The sequence below is a fragment of the Falco biarmicus genome, chromosome 3 (genome assembly GCF_023638135.1).
Source record: "Falco biarmicus isolate bFalBia1 chromosome 3, bFalBia1.pri, whole genome shotgun sequence".
NCBI classification, from domain to species: domain Eukaryota; kingdom Metazoa; phylum Chordata; class Aves; order Falconiformes; family Falconidae; genus Falco; species Falco biarmicus.
In genome coordinates, this window is record NC_079290.1 from 25835038 (window position 1) to 25860701 (window position 25664).

The 25664-nt window shown below is 37.9% G+C and overlaps 1 protein-coding gene across 9 annotated transcripts in view; it reads right to left on the reverse strand.

Annotated features, from left to right (window-relative positions):
- Positions 1-1575: 1575 nt before the first annotated feature.
- The window catches only part of OXR1 (oxidation resistance 1), a 290302-nt gene continuing 266213 nt past the window's right edge, over positions 1576-25664 (reverse strand). For 5 of the 9 annotated variants that reach the window (XM_056331091.1, XM_056331087.1, XM_056331090.1 and 2 more), the window contains 6 exons: positions 14299-14379; positions 10750-10875; positions 8867-9019; positions 5077-5172; positions 4396-4469; positions 1576-3617 (listed from right to left, as the gene is read on the reverse strand). In XM_056331091.1, coding sequence (XP_056187066.1) covers positions 3482-3617; positions 4396-4469; positions 5077-5172; positions 8867-9019; positions 10750-10875; positions 14299-14379 — 666 coding nt within the window. In that variant the 3' untranslated portion in view covers positions 1576-3481. Of the gene's footprint in view, positions 3618-4395; positions 4470-5076; positions 5173-8866; positions 9020-10749; positions 10876-14298; positions 14380-23272; positions 23443-25664 lie in introns of those variants that run through there. The other 4 variants (XM_056331088.1, XM_056331094.1, XM_056331092.1 and 1 more) reach the window with 3 other exon arrangements.

Here is a 25664-nt window from a genome sequence, read left to right on the forward strand (position 1 = left end):
TTACGTAGCACAGCGTTCAACAGTATGTGTACTACTAGCAGCGTAACCATTACAACAGAAACTCAACAAGAATTGCAAAGCTTGCTAGATAAGCAGGACAGCAGAAAGCAGAGCTTGAACAGATCCGACACTGGCGATACTGCAGCGGAACAGCCGGCGGCAGCGCTTTGGTTTGTACGCACTACATTAAGCGTACACCATTCACTCAGCTGGACACTCTCCGCTCTAGTAGCACAGCGTAGCTCTATTCACATTGCAGTAGCATGACCTCTTAAGGGGAGAAAGAGCAGAGGTTTGGTCCCTTAACCGAGCTCCCTGTTGCTGTGGCAATAGTAAAACATCCTGATGACGTGTTCATTTGCAAAGGAAGAACATGAGAGAGATTTAAGATTCACATTCTGAAAGGAATACTGGGGAGAATCCAAATAAAGATTATTATTTACTTTAATCTGAAACAGAGTGAGTGGTAAAAGTTTTTACTCCTCTTCAAAGACTTTTTTATGCATATGTGATAAAACCTATAGGGAAAAAAATAGTCTAATGTAGTATATACATGTGAGCAGGAGGATATAAGCACAAGCCACGTGACAAATCATGCCCTTTTGTAGATTACTCAAAAAGAGTAATTAACATTGATCGGATTTAGAGCTGAAAGATGACATGGTAAGAATCCCAGGTATCTGAGGCATCAAGTTAGTCAAAGAATACATCCGAGTACTGCATGCTGAGACAGTCTCCTGATACCCAACTCTTTCAAAACTTGGCTCATAAAAGCCTTCAGTATATATCAAATCTCAACTCCATACAATCACAGAAGCAAACCTTGCCAGGAAAGATTGAAAGAAATTATACTGCAGAAAATTCATATTGAGTTGAAGGCAGGAGGTGCATCAAGACAGTACCTTTGATCTCATCTGTATGGTCTTTTAGATGTGTCATATAGAAGTTAACTATACCTTTGGTTAATAAAATCCATGGTCTTTCATTAATACACATGCATTACTCTGTAGATCCTTTCGACAGCTAGTTACATCACTTACCACAGTCACTTATGATTTAGCTCAAATGTCTTTCTGTTCCTTAAATAATTTAGTATTTATACAAGTGTGATTGCTACTGTACTGCTTACTATACTGCTGTTCCTTTCCACTTTTTTCCCCATGTGCCTTTTGAAGACTGGTCCAATACTCAGCAACAATCAGCTACTGAAGATTTTCTGTGCTCCTGTATAATTCTTCAAACTATAATTTTAATAAAAGTCTTCACAGTAGCATTTTAAAATGTAAAATATGCTTTATTTGCAGTACAATCTTAGGATAGAGACTAAGCACTTTAATTAATGTATTTTGTCAGCAAGGATAATCTGAGACACCTTTCTTTTTTTCTGCTCTTGAAAATGGCTGGAGCCAGCACATTTCACTCTCACCACTTCCCATTGGGCTTTCAAAACCCAGAACTCCCAAGAAAGATGAGCAAATACACCCTATGTATTCAGTAATGTTACTACATGAACAGCGGTAACCTGCATTTGTGCTTCTAGGTGAACTCCAATTTCTAAATAAATTCCAACTCATGTTTATTTTTACATATATTTAGATTTATTTGCTATACATCACTGTGACCTTATAGTACTTTAAATCCATTACAGGATTTTTGTTGTTGTAATAATCAGTCTTAACTCCACAAAGACATTAATACTGCTGTGGAAGACCAAAGGGGAGAAAAGCCATTTCAATTTATTTACAGTTCCTTATTTTGTAAACATTTAGTCTACACATTGTACTAAGTTCTAATAAGGATAAAGAGCTATACATAGAGACAGGAAACAAAGCCCTGTACTTCTATTCATATTGAGCATTAGCATATTATAGGTGAAACATCTGCCCTTTCTCATTACCATAGCAGTAAGCTGTCTTCAAATAAGTTTTTAAAACTTTCCAGAGATGTAAGTATTTTGAAATAATATACAACTACATCTACTTAAGCCAACCCATTTGGCTTTTATTCCATTTCTAGAATAATTTAAAGTGCTATAAGCAACCCGTCAATCAACACTTTTCTATAATAACAAAACTACTTTAAACATTAATTTACAAGATAATATACAATGTTCATCTGAAATAGCTGAAATTTCAGCACAAAGTCAGTCACTGTCACACTTAACAGCAATTTTTTTGGGATTTTTTTTTGTTTTTTCTTTTGTTTTTGCAGAACATAGAATAAAAGCTTTGAAACAAATAGTTTTGTTGAGCTGTTATTGCCACAATGGCTTATCAATTTTTCTACAAAAGTGGACAAGAGCTACTGGAACCGTATTCTAGCCTGTCATTTTTTTTTTTGAGGTCACATGACAGTAAGTTTGCATATTAAACGAGTCTACTGAGTTACAATATTGTCTACCTATAGTACATTATCTCATTTTAATCAGAGCTGGTGCTAACTGTAGATTTACAACATAGACCCACTCAAAAACACCACAACTATTTTGTTCTTTGGACAGGAATAAGCTATATTCTTGGAGCTGATGTGCTACACGGCTACAACAGTATAACAGTATATATCTGACACTTTATGCTGAAGAAAGATGCATCTGTTTCTGTACTTTTAATGCCCTACTATAGCTACAAATTGTTCACCAACTTTTGCTTGCTTTAGCCTTTTGATTTTGTGGAAATATCATATTCTTACATTCCCTTGCTATTTTTAAGTCCTTGCCATGTAGCTCAATGTTGTCAGTATTTGTCCCAAACCTGCAGATCATTAACAGCATGTGCAAAACACTTTTTAACACAATCAGCATGCAGCTAGAACACGTATTAACTGACTTTTTCTAAACATGAACAATAAACAAGACAAGTGGCACTTTTGACTTAGGATATCTTCTAACTTCACCATATGTGTACTGGTATGTGTTATGAAGGAATGCTAGGCTTCTCATCTATTTGTGGCACAGTATGAATTAACCTGTCATTGGTCCAGACCCATCTCTGCAGTACTGCTGCCAAATACCCACACGCAGCTTTCTTCTTACAGGTTCACAGAGGGCAAACTTCATTCATAGACATAATTTGAATACAAAAATAATAACCTATATTCAGTGAAGCAGCCCCCTAACAGGTTTGCAGAAAGGTGTGTGTGGGAAACCTGGGAGGTGACTATAGTAAGGATAAGAAAATTTTGTAGGCCGCAAGGCCCAAAGTAACCAGTGTTAGTTTTTAGTCTACATGTTCTTTATTTTGTAAAAGTGTCTAAAGCTTAGAAAAAGTAGGACAGTATACTACAGATATGAGAGCATGAAAAAAAGTCTGCTATTTAAAAATAGTAACTAGATGGCCACGTTGAAAACTTAACAAAAAACCCCCACCAAAATCAAAAACAATCAGAAAGGTAAAATGGTGCATTATATTGCTCCAAGGGATTTTTTGAGCTGCACTGATTCATGTCAGGTTTGGGACAATACCCTGTAAAAATAGTTAAATACTCATTCAAAAGCCCATATTTCTATGTCTTGAATAATGAAGTCTTCTCGCTTAGAAAGTGTATGATTCCCAAATGTTTTACATGAATGACTTCTTCCATGGTAGAGATCACCATCAAGCCAAAGAGCAAACTCCCCTCTGCAAGACAGACAATGTATTAAAGCAAAAGACTGAGGGAATAAGCATTACACCTAATAATGTATTCTTCATTCAGAATTCAGAAATGAAGAGGAACTATAGAATTCTTTTTTGACACAAGTAACTCATAGGCACTGATAAATTTGAAGCTGCCAAGATTCTCCCCCCACACCCCCCCTTATTATTAGTTTGGGAATATCCTTCTTTCAGATATTCTGAAATAAAAAACTAATCAGACTTCCTCAGTTTTCAGCCCCTTCCATTTGTATTAAGAAAAGGGCATAAAAGTACTCTTATACATGAGGAGAATGCTGATAACAAGTAAGGGAAACATCCCAGAAGCTTATGCACTTGCATGGACGAGGGGGCAGGAAGTGGGTGACAACATATAATTTCTGAAGACACTGACATGTCTTGGTATAAAAAGAGTTTTGGTGCAAGCCTCTTTAGTTAAACATAATTTTCACATTTACGTACCCTCAGAATCGTAATAACCTGTGTCCATCCGGAATATACCAGACGCACAGGCAAGTAGAGCATGCAAGGCATCATAACCTTGCAGGCTGAAACTTGATGCCATACTAGACTGAAGACAAACCTTCTGTTCAAGTTTCCTCGACACAGAAAGCTAAACATCTGACATACTAAATCTTTCTTGGCTGGTAACTGTTGAGTCCTGAGCTATCAAACTGAAGTCAATTCAAAATTTTCTTTTCAAAGCTATGCAGACATGCACACTTTTAACAGACTCATAACAAACCCCACCACCACTACTTACCCTCCTCCACCAAAAGCAAGGGAGTCCATGTCTCCCTTAATGAAGAACATGTTGTCTCCTGTCCATTTGAAAACCTAAGGGGGGGGGGGGGGGGGGGGCGGGGAGAACAACCCCAAAACAGACTAGTAAGTTCAGGTATTTTAACTTTTTGTTTGGGTAGAAAAGAAACTAAACATCAGTGGAGACAAACTATGGGTAGCTAGAGACCAATTTAATGAAGTTACAAAGTTTACACAGAAGATTCAGGGAACAGATATATGCAGACAATAATTCTTGTATGTTTTATACTATTTAAAATAAGACCATTCCAAAACAGGTGGTCTTTAAGCACTGACACTTCTACACAATGAAAAACACCAAGAAAATATGCTTCGTTAGATGATATGCCCTTTAAAGGATGTAGTTTGTCAATTTTCAGATAGACATCTAGCAGAATTTAGAACAGTAGAAAAATCTTCAGTACAATGAAAGAGTCAGGTTGAATATGTTTCTCACTATGCAAACACTACCAATTTACTATGCAGTTATGGATTCTGTGGAAAAAACTAGTATGATGACATTTTTGGGTCAGCTCCTAGAATTTTTCCAGATTATGTAATGTTAGTTTTATTCAGTAAGTATTTCAGGTTAATGCATATGGGAGGGAGGGAAGCAAAAGCATACAAAGTAATTACTACTTACCTCAAAATCTGGAGAAAAAGTGAACATAAAGGTCTCCCCAGTGCCATAAAAACCATCACTCACTTTAAATGGTTCAGATGCTAGTGCACCAAAAACCTGTAAGCAAAAATAGGCAAGAGAAAATACGTAAGAAAAACTACACAGCATCTGACTGGTTTCGAGAAAAAAGATTGCTGGTCTTCTGAAGAATACCAGGGATAATTTTCTTCAGATGTCCTGATAATGCACATCAGACTGAGGCTTAAGTCTAACATATCAATCACGCCAATAGTAGATATTTTGCAACCCTTTTGTTTAATTCAAGCACTAATCACTTTGCAATAAAATTTTAGTGATATGCACAACGGCCAACAAAATTAATGTAATGAAGCTAGTACTGCACATTTTACAAGTCACTGTTGAGACTGCATTGTTATGGAGCAGAAGAGGTAGGACTTACCAAATTTCTAGTCATAACAGCCAGAGAAGTTTCCTTGTATTTTATTACTTATGTTACCTATTTTTAAAGGTCAAAACATCGCTACACCGACAAGATATTTTAGTCATGTGTAAAACTATTCCTTTACTTAAGTGAATTACCTTTGAGCATACACGTGACCAGTATTTACACTCTACGCTGGAGGAAGTTTTAAACTTACACTACAAGATGATGAAAAGTATCAGTCACTAAAGGCACTCATTTTTCAAAAACCTCTATCAATTTCAGATGCACTGTTAAACAGCAAGTTCAGTCTAAAAGCTTTAAGTTCCATGAACTGAGGTGCAAGCTTCGGTACCTCTGTTTTAATGCAAGCTCACAGGAAGACTAGCCCAAAACTTCTTTGCACAGACATTTATCTCACTCAACATATAGGATCAAACGCTGGCCAGATATTTCTGTTACCCCACACATCTAAACAACAAGAACAGGCTTAAATGGTAGTTTCTCTCTTATGTTTTGCTTTCTGGGGAAATCAGACCAAGTCAGATGAAAATGAAGGAACTCTTTCAAGAAGAAAAAAATTTTTGTTTTCCTGTTACTTTCCAGAAGGCTTGCCCCCCTCCCCCTTCTTCCTTTTCCTGTGGGTGGTGTTTTTGGTTTTGTGGGGGTTTTTTTTGTTTGTTTGGTTTTTTGTGTCTTTTTTTTTTTTTTTTTTTTTTTTTTAAGGGTAGGTGGTTTGCAATGAGTCTCCAATGTTACCAAAACCTACAGCTTTTTTAGAGTTTTCTTTTTTTAGCCCACTACTAGTTAGATGGCCTCATGGGTCTGAGTGTTTTGGCTCATGGGTGGTTGTTTTTTTTTTTGTTTTGTTTTGTTGTTGTTGTTTTTTTTTTGTTTTGTGAGTGGTTTGTATTTTTTTCTTCTTTGTCCAACCCTTTAAGCAAAATTGCCAATCAATTTTAAAAAGAAATTGAGCTTGGAGAAGACTTTTGGGGAAAAAAACAAGATGAAACTTAGCCTTTACTGAACTACATTATGAAAAGTTACAAGGTTACACTTGCTCCTCACTCAACTGATTGTCAACATCAGATAAAGGCTATTGTCCATGTTTATGAAGACAAAGAACAGGGTCTCGAGGAAGTAGCCCAGAAAATAAATGAATTCTAGTTTGAAGGAAAAGTACCTCAACTGAGGGTAAGACAAAACCAATTTCTTTCATAAATATAAAAGCTACAAAGTAGGCAGAACAAGGAATGCAAAAAAGGACTGAGGATGTATGCTCAGCAAGTAGCAAGAAACTGTCTGGTCATTTTCTGTCACACTTCAAAAAGGATAAGCCTCATTTGGGATCATCTCCAAACCAGATAGCTTAGAAAACAGGCAGTGATCTTGGGGCCTAGAATATGAAAACACTTGCTCTCTCTTAAAACACACGGTGTAAAAGCATAAATAGTATTTATCTTAGCATATTGCTAGTGAAGTATTTCTGGATACTCTCCTATATAAGCAATATTCCAATTCTTTTTAGGTTACAGAAAGCAGTTTTATAGGACTAACTGTCAGGAAACTACAAGATATTAAAAATAAATTAACCTCTTTCAAAAAAATCGATAGCTTATTTAAAAAGTAGATGACCCTGATTAATTACCAAAGGGCACAGTAGGCTACCATTGTCCTGTTTTTCATTATTGTAGATCCTTGCATCAAGAAGAAAAAGACTTCAAAACCTATGGAAATTCAATGTATGGAAAGATAGTGTAAAATGAGTTTTTCCTTGTCAAATGCAAAGATGTTTCTCATTAATAGCCTGAGACACAGAAAACTTCACTTTCACTACACTGGTGATGGACTGAGCATGTACACCTTGTCAGAGCCTTTCTTTCTGTAGCATACGTTGCTCACTGTATATGGATTTCACTCACTCTTGTGTGAAACCTAGGTAGGATTTGGCATAAACTATGAAAGGTAAGTTCAGTGGCTACTTGACACAAAAGTCCAAGGAACACTTCCATACAGGCATGTGCCTGGGAACACGTAAGTTGAGATTTGCCATGGGTTGTTTCACATAAAAAAACCCTCCCCAAACCACTATGACATGTCTACGAGTCCCCTGTTTTGATTGGGTGAATGTGACATTTTTTGAACATGCAAGTTGAGATATTCATACGGAAGGTAATCTCTATACTTCAGCAACAGAACAACACTACATGCTGGTGGCAAGACAGCCCTATCAGAAAAGGGACATTCTCTTTCTGGGCCAAATAATCAGGTACTGGGAAGTAAGTATCTCACAAATTAATCTTCAGAAGCTAGTATGGGAATTGGAGAAGGAAAGTTACCAAAGGCTTTAAAGACCTTTAAAATAAAGCTGATGTTTATCAAGACATCTCAAGCCTAGTTACTAGTTTTTATCTCCAAGATTAAAAATTAAATGAAGAAAAAGGTTCCCTTTTAAAGAACTTCTGGGGAAAAGTGCTCTACTAGCAGGGATTTTTCTTTTTAAGGGATCCCTGAGGCAGGAAACAGAAGGAAAAAATCCCACCAAACCAAGTTGTAACCTGAATTAAAAAACACATCCTTCATTTACAGTTTTCAGACCCCCTGAATGATATGAGGTGGCATGCCCATGCTTCTGAAAATAAACAGTAGTTACCAAAGCGGGACAGATAAGTGAAGCATATGCTACAGATTTTGCAGCGGTCTGTCAATACTTCATGACAGCAGTAACTTGCTTCCATGGGAGAGCACAGAAGTTTCAGAAAGAATCGAAGTCTCATGCTGCCTAGAACATTCACCTGTTACTGGAATACTCAGAGAGGATGTTTGCTATTCAAGTGGTGAGATGTGATCCACTTTCTGAAATTTATACCCCAGACAAAGGAGAATAGAGTGCAACTACATAGACTCAAGGACAAAAAAATTAATAATGTAGCAAAGATCCCACAGCCCTTGAATGGGAAAGATGTTTGCTACAGCCACAGAACATACCAAGAAGCACTAGCCACAGCTGGCAATCCCATTTCAACTCAGCAAGATCTTTCAGCATCAAAAAGTTTTAGAGACTATACTTCTCTTGCTTTATAGAAATGCATTAAAAATATTAAAAGTAAATTCAGTCATTGGGTATTATGAGACTCATGCATTGTGACAGTGCACTTGTATTATTAAATTATTTCCTAGAAATGTAGCATGTCAGAGGATTGCTTGACAGTGAAGCACATTTTTAAAAGCCTCTACATAACAACCAAGGAGAAAACCAGCCTGACACACACAACTATCTCCCACGATGGGCTCGTGTCAACTATTCCCTTATACTCCTCAAACAATTTTCTTAATGGGTACCCTACCTCCACACAAACATTTTCCTACCTGTCCATCACTGTCCTTGATAACCAGCAGTACAGGTGTGTCTAATCCCAGCATCGTTCGATACAAAGTCTTCAAGCTCATGCCATGCTTTCCAGTACTGTAGACAAGAGTCCATGGATATCCAATGGTCCGTGGTGGAAGAGACTTTGTGAGCTGTTAACATGATGACAACCCTCTCATTTAATATATATATTTACTATTTTAAAGAATATATTACATATAAATGAAAGCAGATTTTGTTCTTCTGAACTACTACAAGTGGCCTGAAAAGCTAGTTTAGAACTGCAGACCAACTCCAAATTTAGTTTCACATGTATATTTTCCACCCCTGATCTCTCAAGGTTTCTTTTCCTACTTCTACCAGTGACCTGCAGAAGAATGATTTACCAATGGAAGAACATATTTGGTAAGGTCTCTAAAATGTTCATCTAAAGAAAGTAAAGACATGTAGTTATTTTTCCATGACAATACTATGCCTCAGTGTTGGGGAACTAGATCACTCAAGAAAACAGGAAACAAGCTGAAGGGTAAAGGATGCTTGCTCCCCTGTTCCTGTGTGCTTGAATGCAGTCAACCTTAAATCAAGTCTTTAAAAATTTAATGAACTAACTTTGGACTAGAAAGTAAGAACCACAGTGAAAGCCAAGCATTTTTCAAGGAAGAATGAAATAAGGGTACAGAAAGACTAGTGTTATCATGACATATTGAAAGTTGTAATAAGAAAAAAAGCAAAATTTTAGCTATGACTTATGTCGTGTTTATGCACTTAGACATATACAAGTCTAAATGGCTGGACAGGATCCATGCAAGGGTACTGGAGGAGCTGGCAGAAGTGTGCACTGAGACACTCTCCATCATTTATCAGCACTCCTGCCTAACTGGGGAGGTCCCAGTTGACTGGAGTTTAGCAATTCTGGTGCCCATCTACAAGAAGGGGGGGAGGAGGATCTGGGGAACTACAGGCCTGTCAGTCAGTGCTGACAGTTCTCTCAGTGCTGGGGAAGGTTATGGAGCAGATCATCTTGAGAGCCATCACATGACGGGTACAGGACAAGCAGGTGATCAGGCCCAGCCAGCATGGGTTTGTGAAAGGCAGGTCCTGGGTGCCTAACCTGATCTCCTTCTGTGACAAGGTGACCGGCTTAGTGTATGAGGGAAAGGCTGTGGCTGTTATCTGCCTAGACTTTAGTAAAGCCTTTGACACCCTCTCCCACATCATTGTCCTGCAGCAACTGGCTGCTCACGGTTTGGGTGGATGCACTCTTTACTGGGTGAAAAACTGGCTGGACGGCTGAGCCCAGAGTGGTGGTGAATGGAGTTACAGACAGTTGGTAGCTGGTCACAAGTGCCATTCACCAGGGCTCCATGCTGGGGCCTGTCCTGTTTATTATCTATTGACATTCTGGATAAGTGGATCAGGTGCACCCTCAGAAAGTTTGCAGACTATGCCAAGCTGAGCGGGGAGTATTGATCTGCTTGAAGGCAGGAAAGCTCTGCTGAGGGATCTGGACATGCTGGATCAATGGGCTGAGGCCAGTTGTATGAGGTTCAACAAGGAGAAGTGCTGGGCACTGCGCTTGGGTCACACCAACCCCACACAGCGCTGCAGGCTGGGGGAAGAGCGGCTGGAAAGGGGTTGAGTCACCGTCTGTGCAGATATTTAGAAGATGCGCAGACATGGTTCTTAGGGACATGGTTTAGTGGTGGACTTGGCAGTGCTGGGTTAACGTTTGGACTTGATGGAGTCTTTTCCAATCTAAATGATTCTATTCTGTTCTATTTAATATCACACAAGGTCTCCCTACTAGGGTGTTTTACACTAGGGTCATAGCATTTGTGATACATGCCATTTTTTAGGATTGTAAATTAACATAAGTTAATACCTTTTCAATTTGTTCTGGCTGTAATAATTCACTGGGATCACTAAGATTTGGCCGGAATGCTTCAGGCTCCAGTTCTGTTTTGATATTTGTTGCCTGTTTTGAATTGATATCTTCTCTTGTTGTTATCTACAAAAAGAACGATAAGAAAGTAAGTATTACCAATCCTATTTGAGATAAATTTTGCAGGTCTGAAATCATGCAGTTACTGATCTAGTTACGCAACTCCTTAAAAAGTTAAAAAAATGCATTAGATTTGATCTGACCAAGATTTTCAGTTTCCAATAGCAAGCCAGTACTCAACTATATACTAACTATAGATTACACTGATACCTACTCAGAAGAAATCGATGGTTTTATGCTAAAACAGCGAAACTAAGAGTCCTTATATAGCTGCAGAAGGACTACCAATGCTTTTCAGAGGTCAGCTTAGAAAGTTCTTGCTTTTTAATATTAACATAATGTTCATATTATATCTAATTAAAAAAAATCTAGACAGAAAAGGATCTGAAACTTCAACATGGACATTTGTCAGTAGTTTCTGATGCAATATTCTTTTAAAGTACTTGTGAAAGTTTTCAGATACGTGGTAGACATGTGGAAAGACTGCTGTCAAGTATTTTGAGTAAACCATCTGAATGGAGCCTTAGGAATATTGATGCTCCATAAGCTGATTTGCTGGAGTACTTATGAGACTCAAAGAAGAAAAAATGGAGAGGGTAGGAAGGGGAAAGCAGCAGTAATACTTATGCTGCGTAGTGAGCTTCGAGGCTTGGCAAAGATACACTATGTATAAAGATCGTGTGGTAGTCTAAGCTACTTGCCCCTTAGACCTACCCTATTGAGTTTTGTAGATCAACATTCGGTGGAGGTGGCAAAAGGCCACAAAACTCATCAAGTAAAGTTCACGACAGCTTCTTACTCCTGTCCACATTCACTGGCACTTTCAAGCTAAAATGCCATGTGCTGAGAACTAGATTAGTGAGAGCCAAACAGGTTTCCTTCCATAAATCTTGCTGCAGGGATATTTAAAACTTGCTGTGGGGATAATGAAATCTGACAGAGGAGTAGGACAAAGTGAAGGAAGTTAGTAGCTTAAGCCACTACAGCAAGACTTATTAAAATGTTGAGAGATTTGCTGAAGAAAAAAAAAAGGGATCTTAATAAGAATGAACACGTTTGAAAAATTCATCAGCCTTTCATTGATGAAGTTTCACTGAAGGTCACACTGCCCAAATTATCTGCAGTCTGAATCCTGAGAATTTCAACAAAATAACTGCGAAACCACCTATCAACTCCAGAATAATAACCACTGTTTGCCACATACCTCATACTCTGAACATACAGGACACAACTACAATACTTCACAGTACCAACATGATAAACTTTGCCAAGCTTTTGTGAAAAAAACTTTCTCAGTTACAAAACAAAAGTCAAATAAAAAATCTCTCTGAAATACAGATAGGAATATTTAAACAAATAAATCACCTGTGGAGAAGAAAAAAAGAAAGAAAGAAAAATCACCCCACCCCTCTCCTTTCCCTGAAGAACTATGAAAAAATTTACTATCATCAACTCCTGTTACTTAAAAATACTTATGAAGTATCAAAGCATATTTATACAATAACTTAATTACAATATTAATTCTTAACTCAACAAAAGGTGGGCTTAAAGAAAGTGAGTATCAAGCAAGCAAAAGATTCAAGCCTTCTACTTTTTAGTGGAAGGTAACAAGCATTTCCAATGTAAACTGTGCAATAATTTTCATATCACAACAAAAAAGTATATGCATTTATCCATACAGCTTCACATACAAAAAGATGACCTACAGACTGCATTACAGAGTACTATCTAAAAAACATGTTATTTCATAGTCCAACTCTTCTCCACATTCAATGCTTTTCTTCCATCACATAGTACTACTTCAACTCCATAGAAGTTCAGCATTGTTCAGCTGTGCAGCGGAAAGCTTATCCCCTTTGTTATTCCTTAATCCAAATTATTCATGTTTTGTGCAGTGCACTTTAAGAATTGGTGAGGGGTGACTGTGGGTTTTTTGTTTGTTTGGGTTTGGGCTTTTTGTAGGCTGGATTTTTTGCCTTTTTTAATTATTGTTACAGTAAAACAACTGTCTTCTAGGAACAACACTGCTTTGTAGAAGCAGACAAAGACACATATCCGTTCAAAGGTATCTGCTTGACAGAATGCACTGTAGATTTGAAACTTGCAAATCAATTTCCCGCTTAACTTTTGACAGAGCTAACCGACCTGTAGTGAGATTCCAGGGGCTTCTGAGGTCAGTAACTGCCATGCAGCCTACATCACAAACTCTCAAAAGGCCTCAGAGCACAGATTTTATAGACTCTAGTCCATCACATCAGATTTTTCAAGTTGGCCTAAACCTTGAGTTTGGGCATTCCAGGGGAAAGACATTTGGAAAAAGCTCTTACAATTCCAGGATATTAATACAAGGATTGTCCATCACCACTTGCCAGAAACAGAACTGTTTTGCTCTCAAGTGGGAACGAAAGTTTTTTTTTTCCCAAATTTTCCAATTTTACTATAGAACTACAAGTGCAGCTTTTGGGTTCATGCTCATTATTGATCTATAAAATGTTAGTAAGTGGTATGGTTGCAAAGTACTTAAATTACTGAATATTAAACAAACAGAAATAAGAGAGCTAAGAAAATGTTTCTTATGTATTATTACATAATAGGTGAAAAAATTCAAGATCAAAGTAAAAAAAACCAGAATTGAAACTTTTTTACAGTTCCAGCAGACAGTTACTACAGGAAAACAAAATACTCAATACATAGCTTACAACTCCTTAGAAGCTTTCCACCAGTAAGTTATGTATGACACAGATAGTAACTAACAGTTTTATAAATGTCAAAGAACTAAGAAACACCTAAAGAGAATGCAAATAGCGGTTTAAGTCTGTATCAGTAAACCTTCAGAAATCCAAACCAAAATACTGTTTCCAAAGTACCATTTTTGAAACTGACAGTTCCATTACCAGCTCGATGTCTGTGCCCCTCAGCTGTGCTGAACTGCCTCAGTTACCTGCTTGTGTAACAGGAAAAATACTTACCTATTCCACAGAAGTTGTGAATCTTCATACTTGCTAAGTACTGTGAGATTCTTGATGAAAGATTCCTATATAAAATTAAACACCTATGCAACAAGGTTTTGGATCCTTCACCTGTTTTGCATTCTTTTTAGGAAAACTTCTACCTAACACAACACACCAGTCTGAAGTGGAAGTTAAAACACATCACTCCAAGTCAAGCAGTACTAAGAACAAATTTTCAAATTCTGACAGAAAATTCCTGTTTGAAAAATGTGGAAGTAATAATTCCATCAAAAAATTACCGATTCCATCATAGCATTGCACAGTTAAATATATGTCCAAACCAAAGGAATTTTCTGCTGGATCCTTGTAGTGCTGTAGACAAGACAAACCCGGGTGCGGGACTTGCCCTGATCAAAGACACTACAAAGAAAGATGTTTTAGTATCTGGAGATGGGATTTAAACTACTGAAGAGGGCACCTGGAGACGTCTGCAGAGTGTGCGCAGTTCTTCGCTATTTAGAGCATCGATCCTGCGGTGATACTCAGCCACTGACACTACCTGAATATGGAGACAGGAAGACAATAATTCCACTGACAGTTGAAGAAAAGTAAAAAGATAAGAAAGAAAAAAGTGGAAGAGTAATGAAGGGAAAATGTGCGATGATAACAAACAAACAAGAAGTACTACAAGATGTTTGCTCCTGCAAGGACAATGCACATGTGGGTGATCTTAGACAAATGAGTAGACACAGCAAAATTACATATTAAACACTAATGGCACTAGCAGACAGATATATCTCACTGCTCTAGGATGAATATAGAGCTGATATAGAAGCGCATAAAGTTACCAGTATCGGGATGCTAAATTAGAAGTCAATCTGAATTGCATGCCTTAATCCAAACTCTTCAGACGAAAGTCCTCTCAAACACTCTTTATACCCAGATTAATGAGTTCTATGAACCTGGGTTGCTTTCCTGAATAAAGACTAGAAGCAAACCTCAGGCTTCTCAGTAGATTTTGACTCTTCTATCTGGCAGTGAAGATAACTGTTAAAGACAATGTAGCAGGACTAAAGTTTAGTAACTCCCCAGTATTACCTCACAGTATCTTTATCCTGGACATTCTATTCACCTCCAAAGCTTCAGGAGCTGCTCATCTGTCAACGCATTCACTCCAAATGGCACCTCCACTTTGGCAGGACATATACAGCCAGAAAGCCTTTAGCCAGAAAGGTCTGGAACATGCTGCTCTGGTGCAACAAGCTGGCTAAAGGACTACAACAGTCATTTTGATGTAACTACAGCAATAATGTGATTTTGAGAATGACTCAAAATCATCATTCATATAAAAGCATCTTAAAACAGCTGGTGGAGAGATTAAATGGATGTCCCATGTAGTAAGAGTGTATTAAAAACTTCTAGAGCCTACCACAGCGCAAAGGAAGATAACCACAAGTCCAGCAGCTCCCCATCTACCTGCCCCTACTACAAGGAGTTTTGCCAGATACTCGCCACTGTCCTGAGTACAGAGCCCACAGTCATGCATTACTGGCTCTTGAGCAGCGATGGTTCACTTTACCCTATGCAGCTGCAAAGCAAGGAAAAAGGAATACTTGTGACATCCAGTTTTATTACTGAATAATCAGTAATTACTAGCACGCAATTTGTTTCCACCATTTTCTACTATTCTCTTAAAAAATATCAAGAACGTTGTTGGAAGTTGCATTGGTTTGTGCATTTTCAGAATCAAGCAGCTATACATAAAGCTTTAGCAGTATCCCACTCAAGCATATACGTGGTAGTGCAGTTTTGTCCTTTTTATTTGCTATGACAGTTCATTGCAAATTACATTGTTTATACCAACACCTTATGAATGTAACCCTGAAAACGCAACAATGTGAGGACTGGACCCTTGACCCTTGTTGCTTCTTTAAGTTCAGCCCCTTACACGAGAGGCAGTAGTTAACTTACAATGGGCCATAAATGAGTGGTTACATAAGGAGATTCTGGCATGGGGAATCAATCCCCCACACCATTATATAGTTGCTATTTCACATACTGCAATGCAGACAATTCTATAGCCAATGCCCTCTTGCTTTCAACTTGTCAAAAATGCATATTCTACCACCATTCTGCACCTGGGAACTGCTTATCAACCCCTTTGCTCAGTGATCAAGATCTGACACACCTTTTCATATGCCATAGGGGTGCTTGCAACCCTCATGAAAGTGTGCACAAGGTATTTAGATAAATTTCTTACCCGAGACAAACATGAATACTTATCCAAGTATGTACACAATAACTCCTCTTTGGTATACTGAGCCTGCTGCACACCATCACATTACATCTTTACATTTGTTTTGTGAACAAAAGCCTGCATTGTGGCAGACCATTAGCATGCAGTGACAAACCCATAAATAGCATGTCATAGACTGTCGAACTATTAATGGAAAAATTAAAGGCAAGGAATCCCCCCTTTCAAACCCACTGCTTATGGTAAGTATACAATGCATACCAAATTCCGTGAGTAAACCTCAAGACAAATTATCTCAAAGTTACCCACTCGTCACCAAACCAGGCTTTAATACACTTAATACATTATGATACCGCAACAGCTACTGTACCTGACCACCTATAAAATGCTGATGGTTTAAGTCAACATGTTTTACTTTTGCCTTGCAGTGGACAAGATTATGTACTTGAGGATTAAATGAGCAACAGAATCCTGAAGTTATGTATGTCTAAGCCTACTAATAGCTACCTTCTGCAACTTAATTCAGGAACTGATTGAGACATATCTTGAAAACAGCTAGCATTTTGTCCCTGCCAGTCTTAAGGGAGCTGTTTTGAAACAGCAGTATTAGTGAGAAGTTTATTCTGTTTTATAACCTGGTTTAATTCATAGTCTGCTTATGCTGTGTTTCCTCTTCTATCAAGATTTCTTCATTTTGCTTCCTTATATGATATTAATCCTCTAGTCTATTTCACCAAGCTAAATACACCTATTATTTTCTTCCCTTGCCCCCTATCCGTACATCAGCTGTCTGGTCTCCTGATCATTTCAGGAGCTACTTTCTACCTTATTCCACTTTGAGCTTTCATTCTTAAACACAGAACTTCATTAGTTTTTCATAGGGTATTAAGAGATCTGGAAAGCAAGGTCTTTCATTCCTGAAAGACATACAGGTTTTGTATGCGTCATATTGGACTGTGTTTTCAGTACAGAGTATTTCTTTGTAGTAACACTTCTCTCATTTTTGGGCAGGTAGCAATGGATGCCATTTATTTGTGTTTCATCAGGGCTTTTGATTCTATCCTATAGCAGCCTTGCAATCAAACCAGTTACGTATCAAATGCATGAAGAACAAGGCTGAAAAACCGGTGGGACCACTGGGCTCAGAGGGTTGATGTTAACAATAGTTAAGGACCGGAAAAAGCTTCCCAGGGATGCTGTAGAATCTTCATCCTTGGAGGCTTTCAAAGTTTGACTGAGCAAAGTCCTGAACCGATCTGGACAAAGTCTTGCATTTAAGTCCTTAAAGCATAGGACAAGGCTTTCCAAATTCCAACACAGTCCATGCCCTCACACAGAAATTTCCAAATCGCTCAGAACTATAGCAATCTAAGTATTCTGCCCAGGATTAAAGTGCAGGCCTGTATGACTGTGCTATGTGCTTTATTTACTGCGCTCTATTCACTATGCTGTACTGGCATGCATTTCCTTGACACACAAAGCTACCTTTTCAGGATCGGGAAGTGTTCTTGAAGGACCCTCTGTTCTCTCTGGCTCCTTTCTGCTTCAAAAAGAATGCAGGAGGAACAAAGAACAGTTACAACTTTTATTCTAAGTCTAAGCACTGGTTGGAATAGACAGAGACAAATAACATGTATAGCCAGATTAGCGTGCTTCAGGGCAAAAATGATTCTGCTTAGGAACTTGGAACAATCTACCACAGGACAATTCCAAGGGCTAATAAAGTTTGGCATTACATGGTATATATCACAGAATCAGAATGATTTGGGTTGGAAGGGACCTTAAAGATCATCTTTAATGATCATGACCCAGCCATGGCCAGGGTCACCTTCCACTAGATCAGGTTGTTCACAGCCCCATACAACCTGGCCTGGAACACTCCCAGGTATGGGGCAGCCACAACTTCTTAGGGCAACCTCTTCCATTGTCTCACCACCCTCACAAAGAATTTCTTCCTAATTTCTAATCTAAACCTATGCTCTTTCAGTTTAAAACCATGACCCCCTGTCCTATCACTGAAGACCCTTGTAGTAAGTCCCTCTCCAGCTTTCTTGTAGGACCTCTTTAGGTACCTGAAGGTCTCCCCAGACCCTTCTCTTCTCCAGGCTGAAAAACCCCAGCTCTCTCAGCCTGTCTTCATAGGAAAGGTGCTCCAGCCCTCTGATCATCTCATGGCCCTCAGAAATCTAATACTTAATACCCTTACAGATCTAATACTATCTGCTCTATTCATAATAGCAACGTTGATGAGAAAACATGGAATGAGTTTTATGACTCTTGTACTGCGAATGCCTTTCAGCTTGACTCCACAACTTGTACAGGTCAGTTAACTACTTAGCAGAACACACAACAGCTTTAATATTTAATGCAGTGAGTCAAATTGAGCATTTGCTTACTAATGAGTCAACTTATCAAGAGGTAGGATTCTCCTTTTGGAGAAACTCATGTTTCTAAACTTTGTTTTTCTGAAAGTATGTCAGAGTATATAACTCTTACAAGCTACACTGGCATACACAGTGAGCAGTGGACAGTTAGCCATGCAGATGGTGACACATCAGCCCTTTCAGCCACTGGTTATATCAAATCTGCTATACACAGCTATAAACATGAAAACTGCTTACACCGGTGAGGCATTCCTCCCAGTTTAACACAGCCACAAGCGGCCAACACACATGCACATAATGCGTGTTCGCTAACAGGGTGGTGTAAGTGCTGCCCTCAAATCAAGCACAGCTAAACTTTCAGTTTCAGCTACTTGTTAACTCTGTCTCCTTAGAGAAAGGGAGGGTCTTATCAGAGCTGAACAGTGCTTCTGAAAGATAAGAATGAAGAAAGCATAATGGTATAAACTGTTCTCTTCAGCATAACTTATCTATACCCTCATTAACTGTAAATATGAAATAAGACTCAAATATTTAACAAAAATGAAAGCTGAACAATTTTATTTTGAATATTAATACATCTGTGTAAAATCTGGTGAACTTCAAGCTTCATCAGTATTATTTCTTGAGAGTCAAAGTCTCACCTTTCCAGGACATTTAATTGAAAAAAAAAATAAATGCCATCATAATTTTATGCAGCCATTTACAAAGTCACTCCACGATATCAGTCCATCCCCAATTCATCAGTAAATGGGGAGGGGGGAGAATAGGTCAGTCTCTTTTTAAGGGCTGTAAATATCCTCCAACAAAAAATAAAAGGTACACTTCTGAACTGAATGCTGTTAAGACTATTTTAAGAGAAACAGTAACATTTTTTTTCCAGACAAATTTAGTTTCCTCCCAAAACGTTAGACATTTCTTGAAAGAAATAATTTTGAAGAAGCAATCTTCTCCATCATAAATACTATTATTTGGGACATACTGGTTACATTACAATAATGCATTAATACATGAGGTTTACCACCTCAGACAGTTGCAAGGTATCATTCTGAAAAAACTAAGACTAATTTAATTTGGTTAATTTTTAACAAGCATGCCTACAAAGCTTACCATTTTCTGCCTCTTGTTGTTTTCAGCCAACTCATCTCCCTGTCACTCTACTGGTGACAAGGAAGAGAAGGTACAGGAGCTATCCATTTTAAGCAGAGGAAAGGGACTGGAGAATCACAGCAGTCCCCTGGGTTGGCTGGCACAGCAGTTCTTTCTCTCTTTCAACATCTTTAAAACTGGCCTTCTGAACTGTTCTGCAGACCACTATGTTTTCCAGAGCAGGGACAGAAGAGCTGAGTACAATACATGACAGCAACAATCTCCCTGTGATCCATACTGCCTGCACAGCTCTTCTGCAGGATGGACTGTTAAGAATCTGCCTGGAAGTGCCCTAAGCCCACAGCAACTGTGCCAAGCCATAATTAACATATAGTGAAGATAAATTAAAATATCTGCAATAACCAGAATTAATAAATGAACTTGAGATGAAAGCAATCAAAGCCTGTAGCACACAAAGTATACAGAGCCTGGAAACCTTTATAACAAGCTATTTTTTTCAAGATATGAGAAATCCTTAATTTGAGAGATGTAATAACACCTGCAAGAAAACTAAATTTAACATGGGCAAACATTAAACAAAGTTTAGGATGTCTGTGCAAAGAACTAAGAATTAGATTTATGAAAGTTACTTCCTTACAGAGGCAGGTCAGGTGATTTCACTCACTTTGTCCAAAGAAAAAAAAAAGATCTGTAGCAACATTACCAATAAAACCCAGCTCTCTTGCAAACCAATTTAAGTAAGTTTCAGCACGAGCAAGCAGAGAAACCAGAGGTTCAGTCGCTGAAAACATAGCACCTGGTGCCTAGCCTCAAGCAGCCAATCCAGAAGGCAGGCTGAGAAAGGTTACATCTCACTTCTGATAGTGCCACACAGAGATCCTCTCACATATGAAAAGAAAATGCTGCACATATTTAAAGCAGGTAATTGAATTACAGCCCAGTATGGAAACGTTTGTATCTTAAATCAGAAAAAGGATCAACGTCAGATTGCACAGATCATTAAAAACTGTTGACAGAGAAAATCTAAGCTTCTACTCATTTGTTTTCTTTCAATCTATAATCCACTTTCCCAAATGTTCATCTGCTACCATACTTTGCATTTGTAGTGAGGCCTAATATTTCACAATTATTAAAAACAGAAATAACATAATTAAATGGAAGATCAGTCAAGGTATGATGCATAAACCCCGTAAATATTTAGGACAGTTGTTATGGCAAATATCTGTCATTGAGGAAAGGTCCTAGGCTCAGTGACCAGTGTAAGAGTACTGGATTACACTCTGCATTTTTTGTTTTGAAGAGTCTCAGTTCATCAGTTCACTCTATTACTCCAAACCAAAATCAGTGTGGAAAGCTGACTGTAAAAAGGTCTTTGTAGCAGTATTGTCTGTTTGATGCAACCTTGCAGTTCTGACGTACACATGGATTAAGTACTAAATTCTCATCTTTCAAATGTAAGCCCCTATTATACCTCCATAATAGCCAAAGAATACAGCCATTAGCCTAACAACTACAGTTAACCATTAAATCAAGAACTACAGAAGTTGTGCAAGTCTCAAATCATTCAAGCTATTAAAACCGACACCAGTTTAATTTCCTTTGAATAGTATCTTAAGAATATAAAAGCCAAAGGTAAGGTTCTGTTGGTTTTGTCCCCTTTGGATATGCTGCCTATGGAAGTTTTACAAAGCATTTGGACAAGTATTCCCAAAGGCAGCAATCACCTTTTGTTGTCTTTGATTGCCTGATGTCTTTTGTCTAAAGTGCTTTGACAGAAAGAATGGCTGCCTGCATTTTTGACATTCTAGAAACTTATTGTACTGTAAACAAAAGACATGCCAGTAAAGAGACACAGTAAATACCAAACAGATTTACCAAAAAAGTGGGAAACAAACATTACTGTATTTTTGAAGGGGGAGCATAATGTGTTGATTAGTCAACAAAATTTTGAACGCTTATCCTGGGAAAGCATTGAACTCCTACAATGCTCAGCCCAAATTTATCACTACAAAAATAAATGCTTTTCAGGTAAACAATCCAGGGTGACATAGTTGCTTCAGGAAAGCATTCTTGTTTCATAGTATCACTCCATTTGACCCAGCAAATACGTTATTTCATGTCAGATGGGTTTTCATCCAAAAGCACTAATGGACCATTTAGTCAAACCCCTGTACTTCATATAAGCTGCCAGTCTTTTCAATATGCATCCCACTTCATCTTGCATAACACAGAAGTAATGGTACCAATACCCTTTCCCTCTTTTCTCTAAGAAGGCTCCACTTGCTCATTAGCTTTATGATCATTCATGGAAGGAAAAGACCCAACTTGAAGAATAGACATGTCTTGTTAACATAGTAACATTTAAAAAAATATTGCCATCTGTAGATACTTCTATATCCTTTTTTTCTGATTTGACTTGTTTTTATATATTAAAATACCTATTCTCTACCTCTCTTGCGGAAAGAGGATTCTCATACAGTCTTCTTCAGTTCAATGTCTGCTTAAAAGCCAATAACTAATGCGATTTATTAGTGTAGTTGGACTCTGGTTAAAATGAAGTGTTGGACCGAAGGAAATAATTGTAACAAGGGATACAACTACCTTTTTATTAGCTGGGCAAGATATAGCTATATGTCTGCATATATATATATATATATGTATGTATATATTTTGAAGAACACATTCTGAGTAAACTTCAGATACCTTTTACAGTGCTACAGGATATGCTCAAGTTACATTTGAGTTAATTTAGGAATTTCATTTCCATTCTACATTCCATTGCCAAAGAGGAAAATTAAAAGCCTATTATGTCACAAATATGTTGTTTGTTAGGAACAAGTGTTTACAGAACCAGCTGTTGCCACATGATAACTTCATATTTTGCAAGTAAGCTGACTACAAATAAAGATCAAAATAAAAACAAGTCAAAAGCACCTCTGAAAGAAGTATGCACCCAAACCCGGAGACCTATAACTCTTAAATGATAAAAAGCCTGTCACAGGCAGAGTCTGAATGAAAAATATCTTCCAATCTACCAGCTGGTACAAGCACAACAAGTATATTTTCAAGATCACTTCCTTCCTACCCCCAAGATGTTATTGTTTTGCAAGTCCCTCTGAGACTTCCACTTCCTTTACATACTACCACAAATGCAAGTCTTTTGGGGGAAAACAACACTGAAAAAAACCAGCACAGTTACTTTCATAAATCAAACAGCAAAAATTGTGGTACTGGTCTCCTGCTTCATTACAAATGCTAGAGTGGGACTACAGCATATTCATCTCCATCAGTTTGGAAGAATTATCAGACCTTCATATGGTTGAATGACTTATAAGAAGGTATAATCAAGTGGTAACTCAGGAGGTTTACACTGGCGTAATTAAATGCCAATTAAACAGTTGTTCACAGTATTTAGCTATAAATCACATTTTTTGTTGAACAAATGCAATATGCTAAGGGGGGGGGGACGGGGACCCAAAACAACAAACAAATCACCCTAAAAATGCTACACTCAATGCTCAAAGTAGCTTCTCTTCATCTAACGCCAGTGGAGTACCAGCAATTAGGTTATGTACCTAAAAGTAATGAAAATTTGTGACTTAGCATCCTGTTTACACATCCAAAATTTAAACTTCCAGAAACTGTCTCTGCACCACAACATCACAAGAAAGCAATAACAGACATGAACATACTGCACTGAAAATTACCAGAGCATATTTATGATTTACTGGCTGGTGCTTTCTTCCCTTCTTCCCATACCACAGACGAGACATTTCCCTTCTAAAAATAAAATGAGACTAAAAAAAGAAATTGGAAAAAAAACAATCATTCAAAGCTGTTTGAAAGCATTCTCTGTACCTGCTGTCAGTTCCAGGCACAGGCAGAAGCCCACGATGGTGACAGGATAGTTTGCTAGACACACACATTTGACTGACATGGCAGGGAACAAATGAACGAGTGTACAGTAGGGGGATGTATCGCAAATGATGACGATACAGAAGAATAAAGGTTTCCTGTATTCAAGTGTGGTTGCAGAGGAGTAGTTTGTTAAAAAGGCTAAAGTATTTAAAGATACAGAACAATTTTTCTTACACAATACTGAACAACACAAAAAAATCCCCAAGGACTGCTTGCAATATTCTGTTACACTATAATTAGAACTTGTTTATGAATAATGGCAACAAATTTGCACCCTAATATTAAAATAAGTTTGTCTTAGTTGACAGCTGCACATAAAGCCTGTCAGCCTTAGAGTCCACAACCAATTAAAAAGGTGGTCAGTGAAGTTTTTTTTTTTTTATACAAAACGTTCTAAAGCATTCAGTAACTGTTAGCCTCCCTGCATTTTCATATATTATTTTTTTAAGGTACAAAAAGAAAATGAATCATTTTTTGTCTATAAGCTGAACTTGCTGTATGGGTTAAATGCTAGTCCCAGCAATAAAGTATTTTTGGAATCATTTTTTTTTTTTTTCTCCTTAAAGAAGAATGTTTAAAAGAACAGGCACGTGCAACAGTAATGTGCACAGCAATCCTTTCAGAATTTCCTTGTAGTAGCACATGGAGGCTTTTTCCACCTCCACCGCCCCACCCCTCCAAAACCACCAAGTGCTCCGAGTCCTGGGTAAAAGCATTAAATAGGCCAGGGCAGTGTTGCAACACTAAAGCTCCTGCTGTTGCACTGCAATCTAAAAGCCAAGATGCTCAAAGCAGAGAAAACTAGTACCAGAACTTGTCCTGGAACACCTCAGTTTACAACCTTTCTCAAGAGTCAGTAACTCATTTGTTCCAACTTAGGAGAATTATTAAGACAGTAAGTAAGAACATTTTTGTCACTGGGACATTTAAAAGCTGGGATTTAGGAAATTCAATAATATACTATATATACACACACACAATAATACACTAGATACACAGTCAAAGGGTGTAAGATTCAAACAACACACTATATGTCTATTTGATCTTGGTTTTTAAGTAAGCAAGCTAATACTGAGATAAAACAAGAACAAAAAAATGGAGAGACTTAACATAGTTTAAAATGAAAAAATTACAATCAATATTAATAAAAAAATATTAAAAATTATGTAAGTTGCAGTCTCCTCCTGCCCCACCTGGCAAATTTGAAAGGAACTGAGAGTATGCAGAAAACCTGTCTCTAGACATGCAACTTTAAGCCCCGAAGCAAAATCTAGACCCACAACCAGCTCCCCCACACCTTAGTTCAGCAGTCTTCCCCCATCAATCATTCCCACCCCACCCCCAAAAAACCAAATTCCTCCCTAACACTTGCCAATATACTTCTTTCTCTAAAACTAGGGGAGGAAGAAAAGGGTCTAAGCCATCACACAATTTTTTATTCTACAACATTTAAACAATTCAAACAACTTGGCAATATTTGGCTTCTCTAGAGAGAATAAAACTGGCTCCTCCTAAATCTCAAAAATATTTAACAAGTTTGCTCAAAAGAAAAGACAGCAATAAACTACTTTGTTAGATCTGACAATTCACTTTTTTTACTTAGACGTTCAAAGTTTAGTGGGAATAAATGCACTAGTAACTCTCTAGAGCAGACCTCCTGCCAGTCTGTTTTGATGTTCAGTCTTCCAGCAGCAGCTACTCCCACCAGCTGGTAGCTGCCCTGCAGCTGGGAGCATCTACTGGAGGAGGGTGGGTAGAAAGCAGGTCAGGAGAGCCTCAGCATCATCATGAAACAGTGCAGACTTAATTTCAAAAGCTTTCTTTTGTGACCGACCTCCACCCCAGCCCTTTAACAGTCTTTTTCCCAAATTGGTGGAAGATTTATTTCTATTAGCCAGAGAAAAAACTTCACACAAGACACTGTATACTGTCCTTTAATTAAGGATAAATAAAATAAGCTGCCCTTTTCTATTTTTGCATTTATGGTTTATACTACTGAACTGTTAATTTGAATCAGAACATCATATCTTTTGATTGATATACGCCTTGCCATGAAAGTTATTAATTAAAAAGGTTCTAGAGAGGAATACCGGCTCAGACTCAACATAGGTGCAGAGCAGCAGCAAACACTTAAGAACATTCACCTACTTGCTAGGGAAACAACCGAGCAAAACAAAGTAT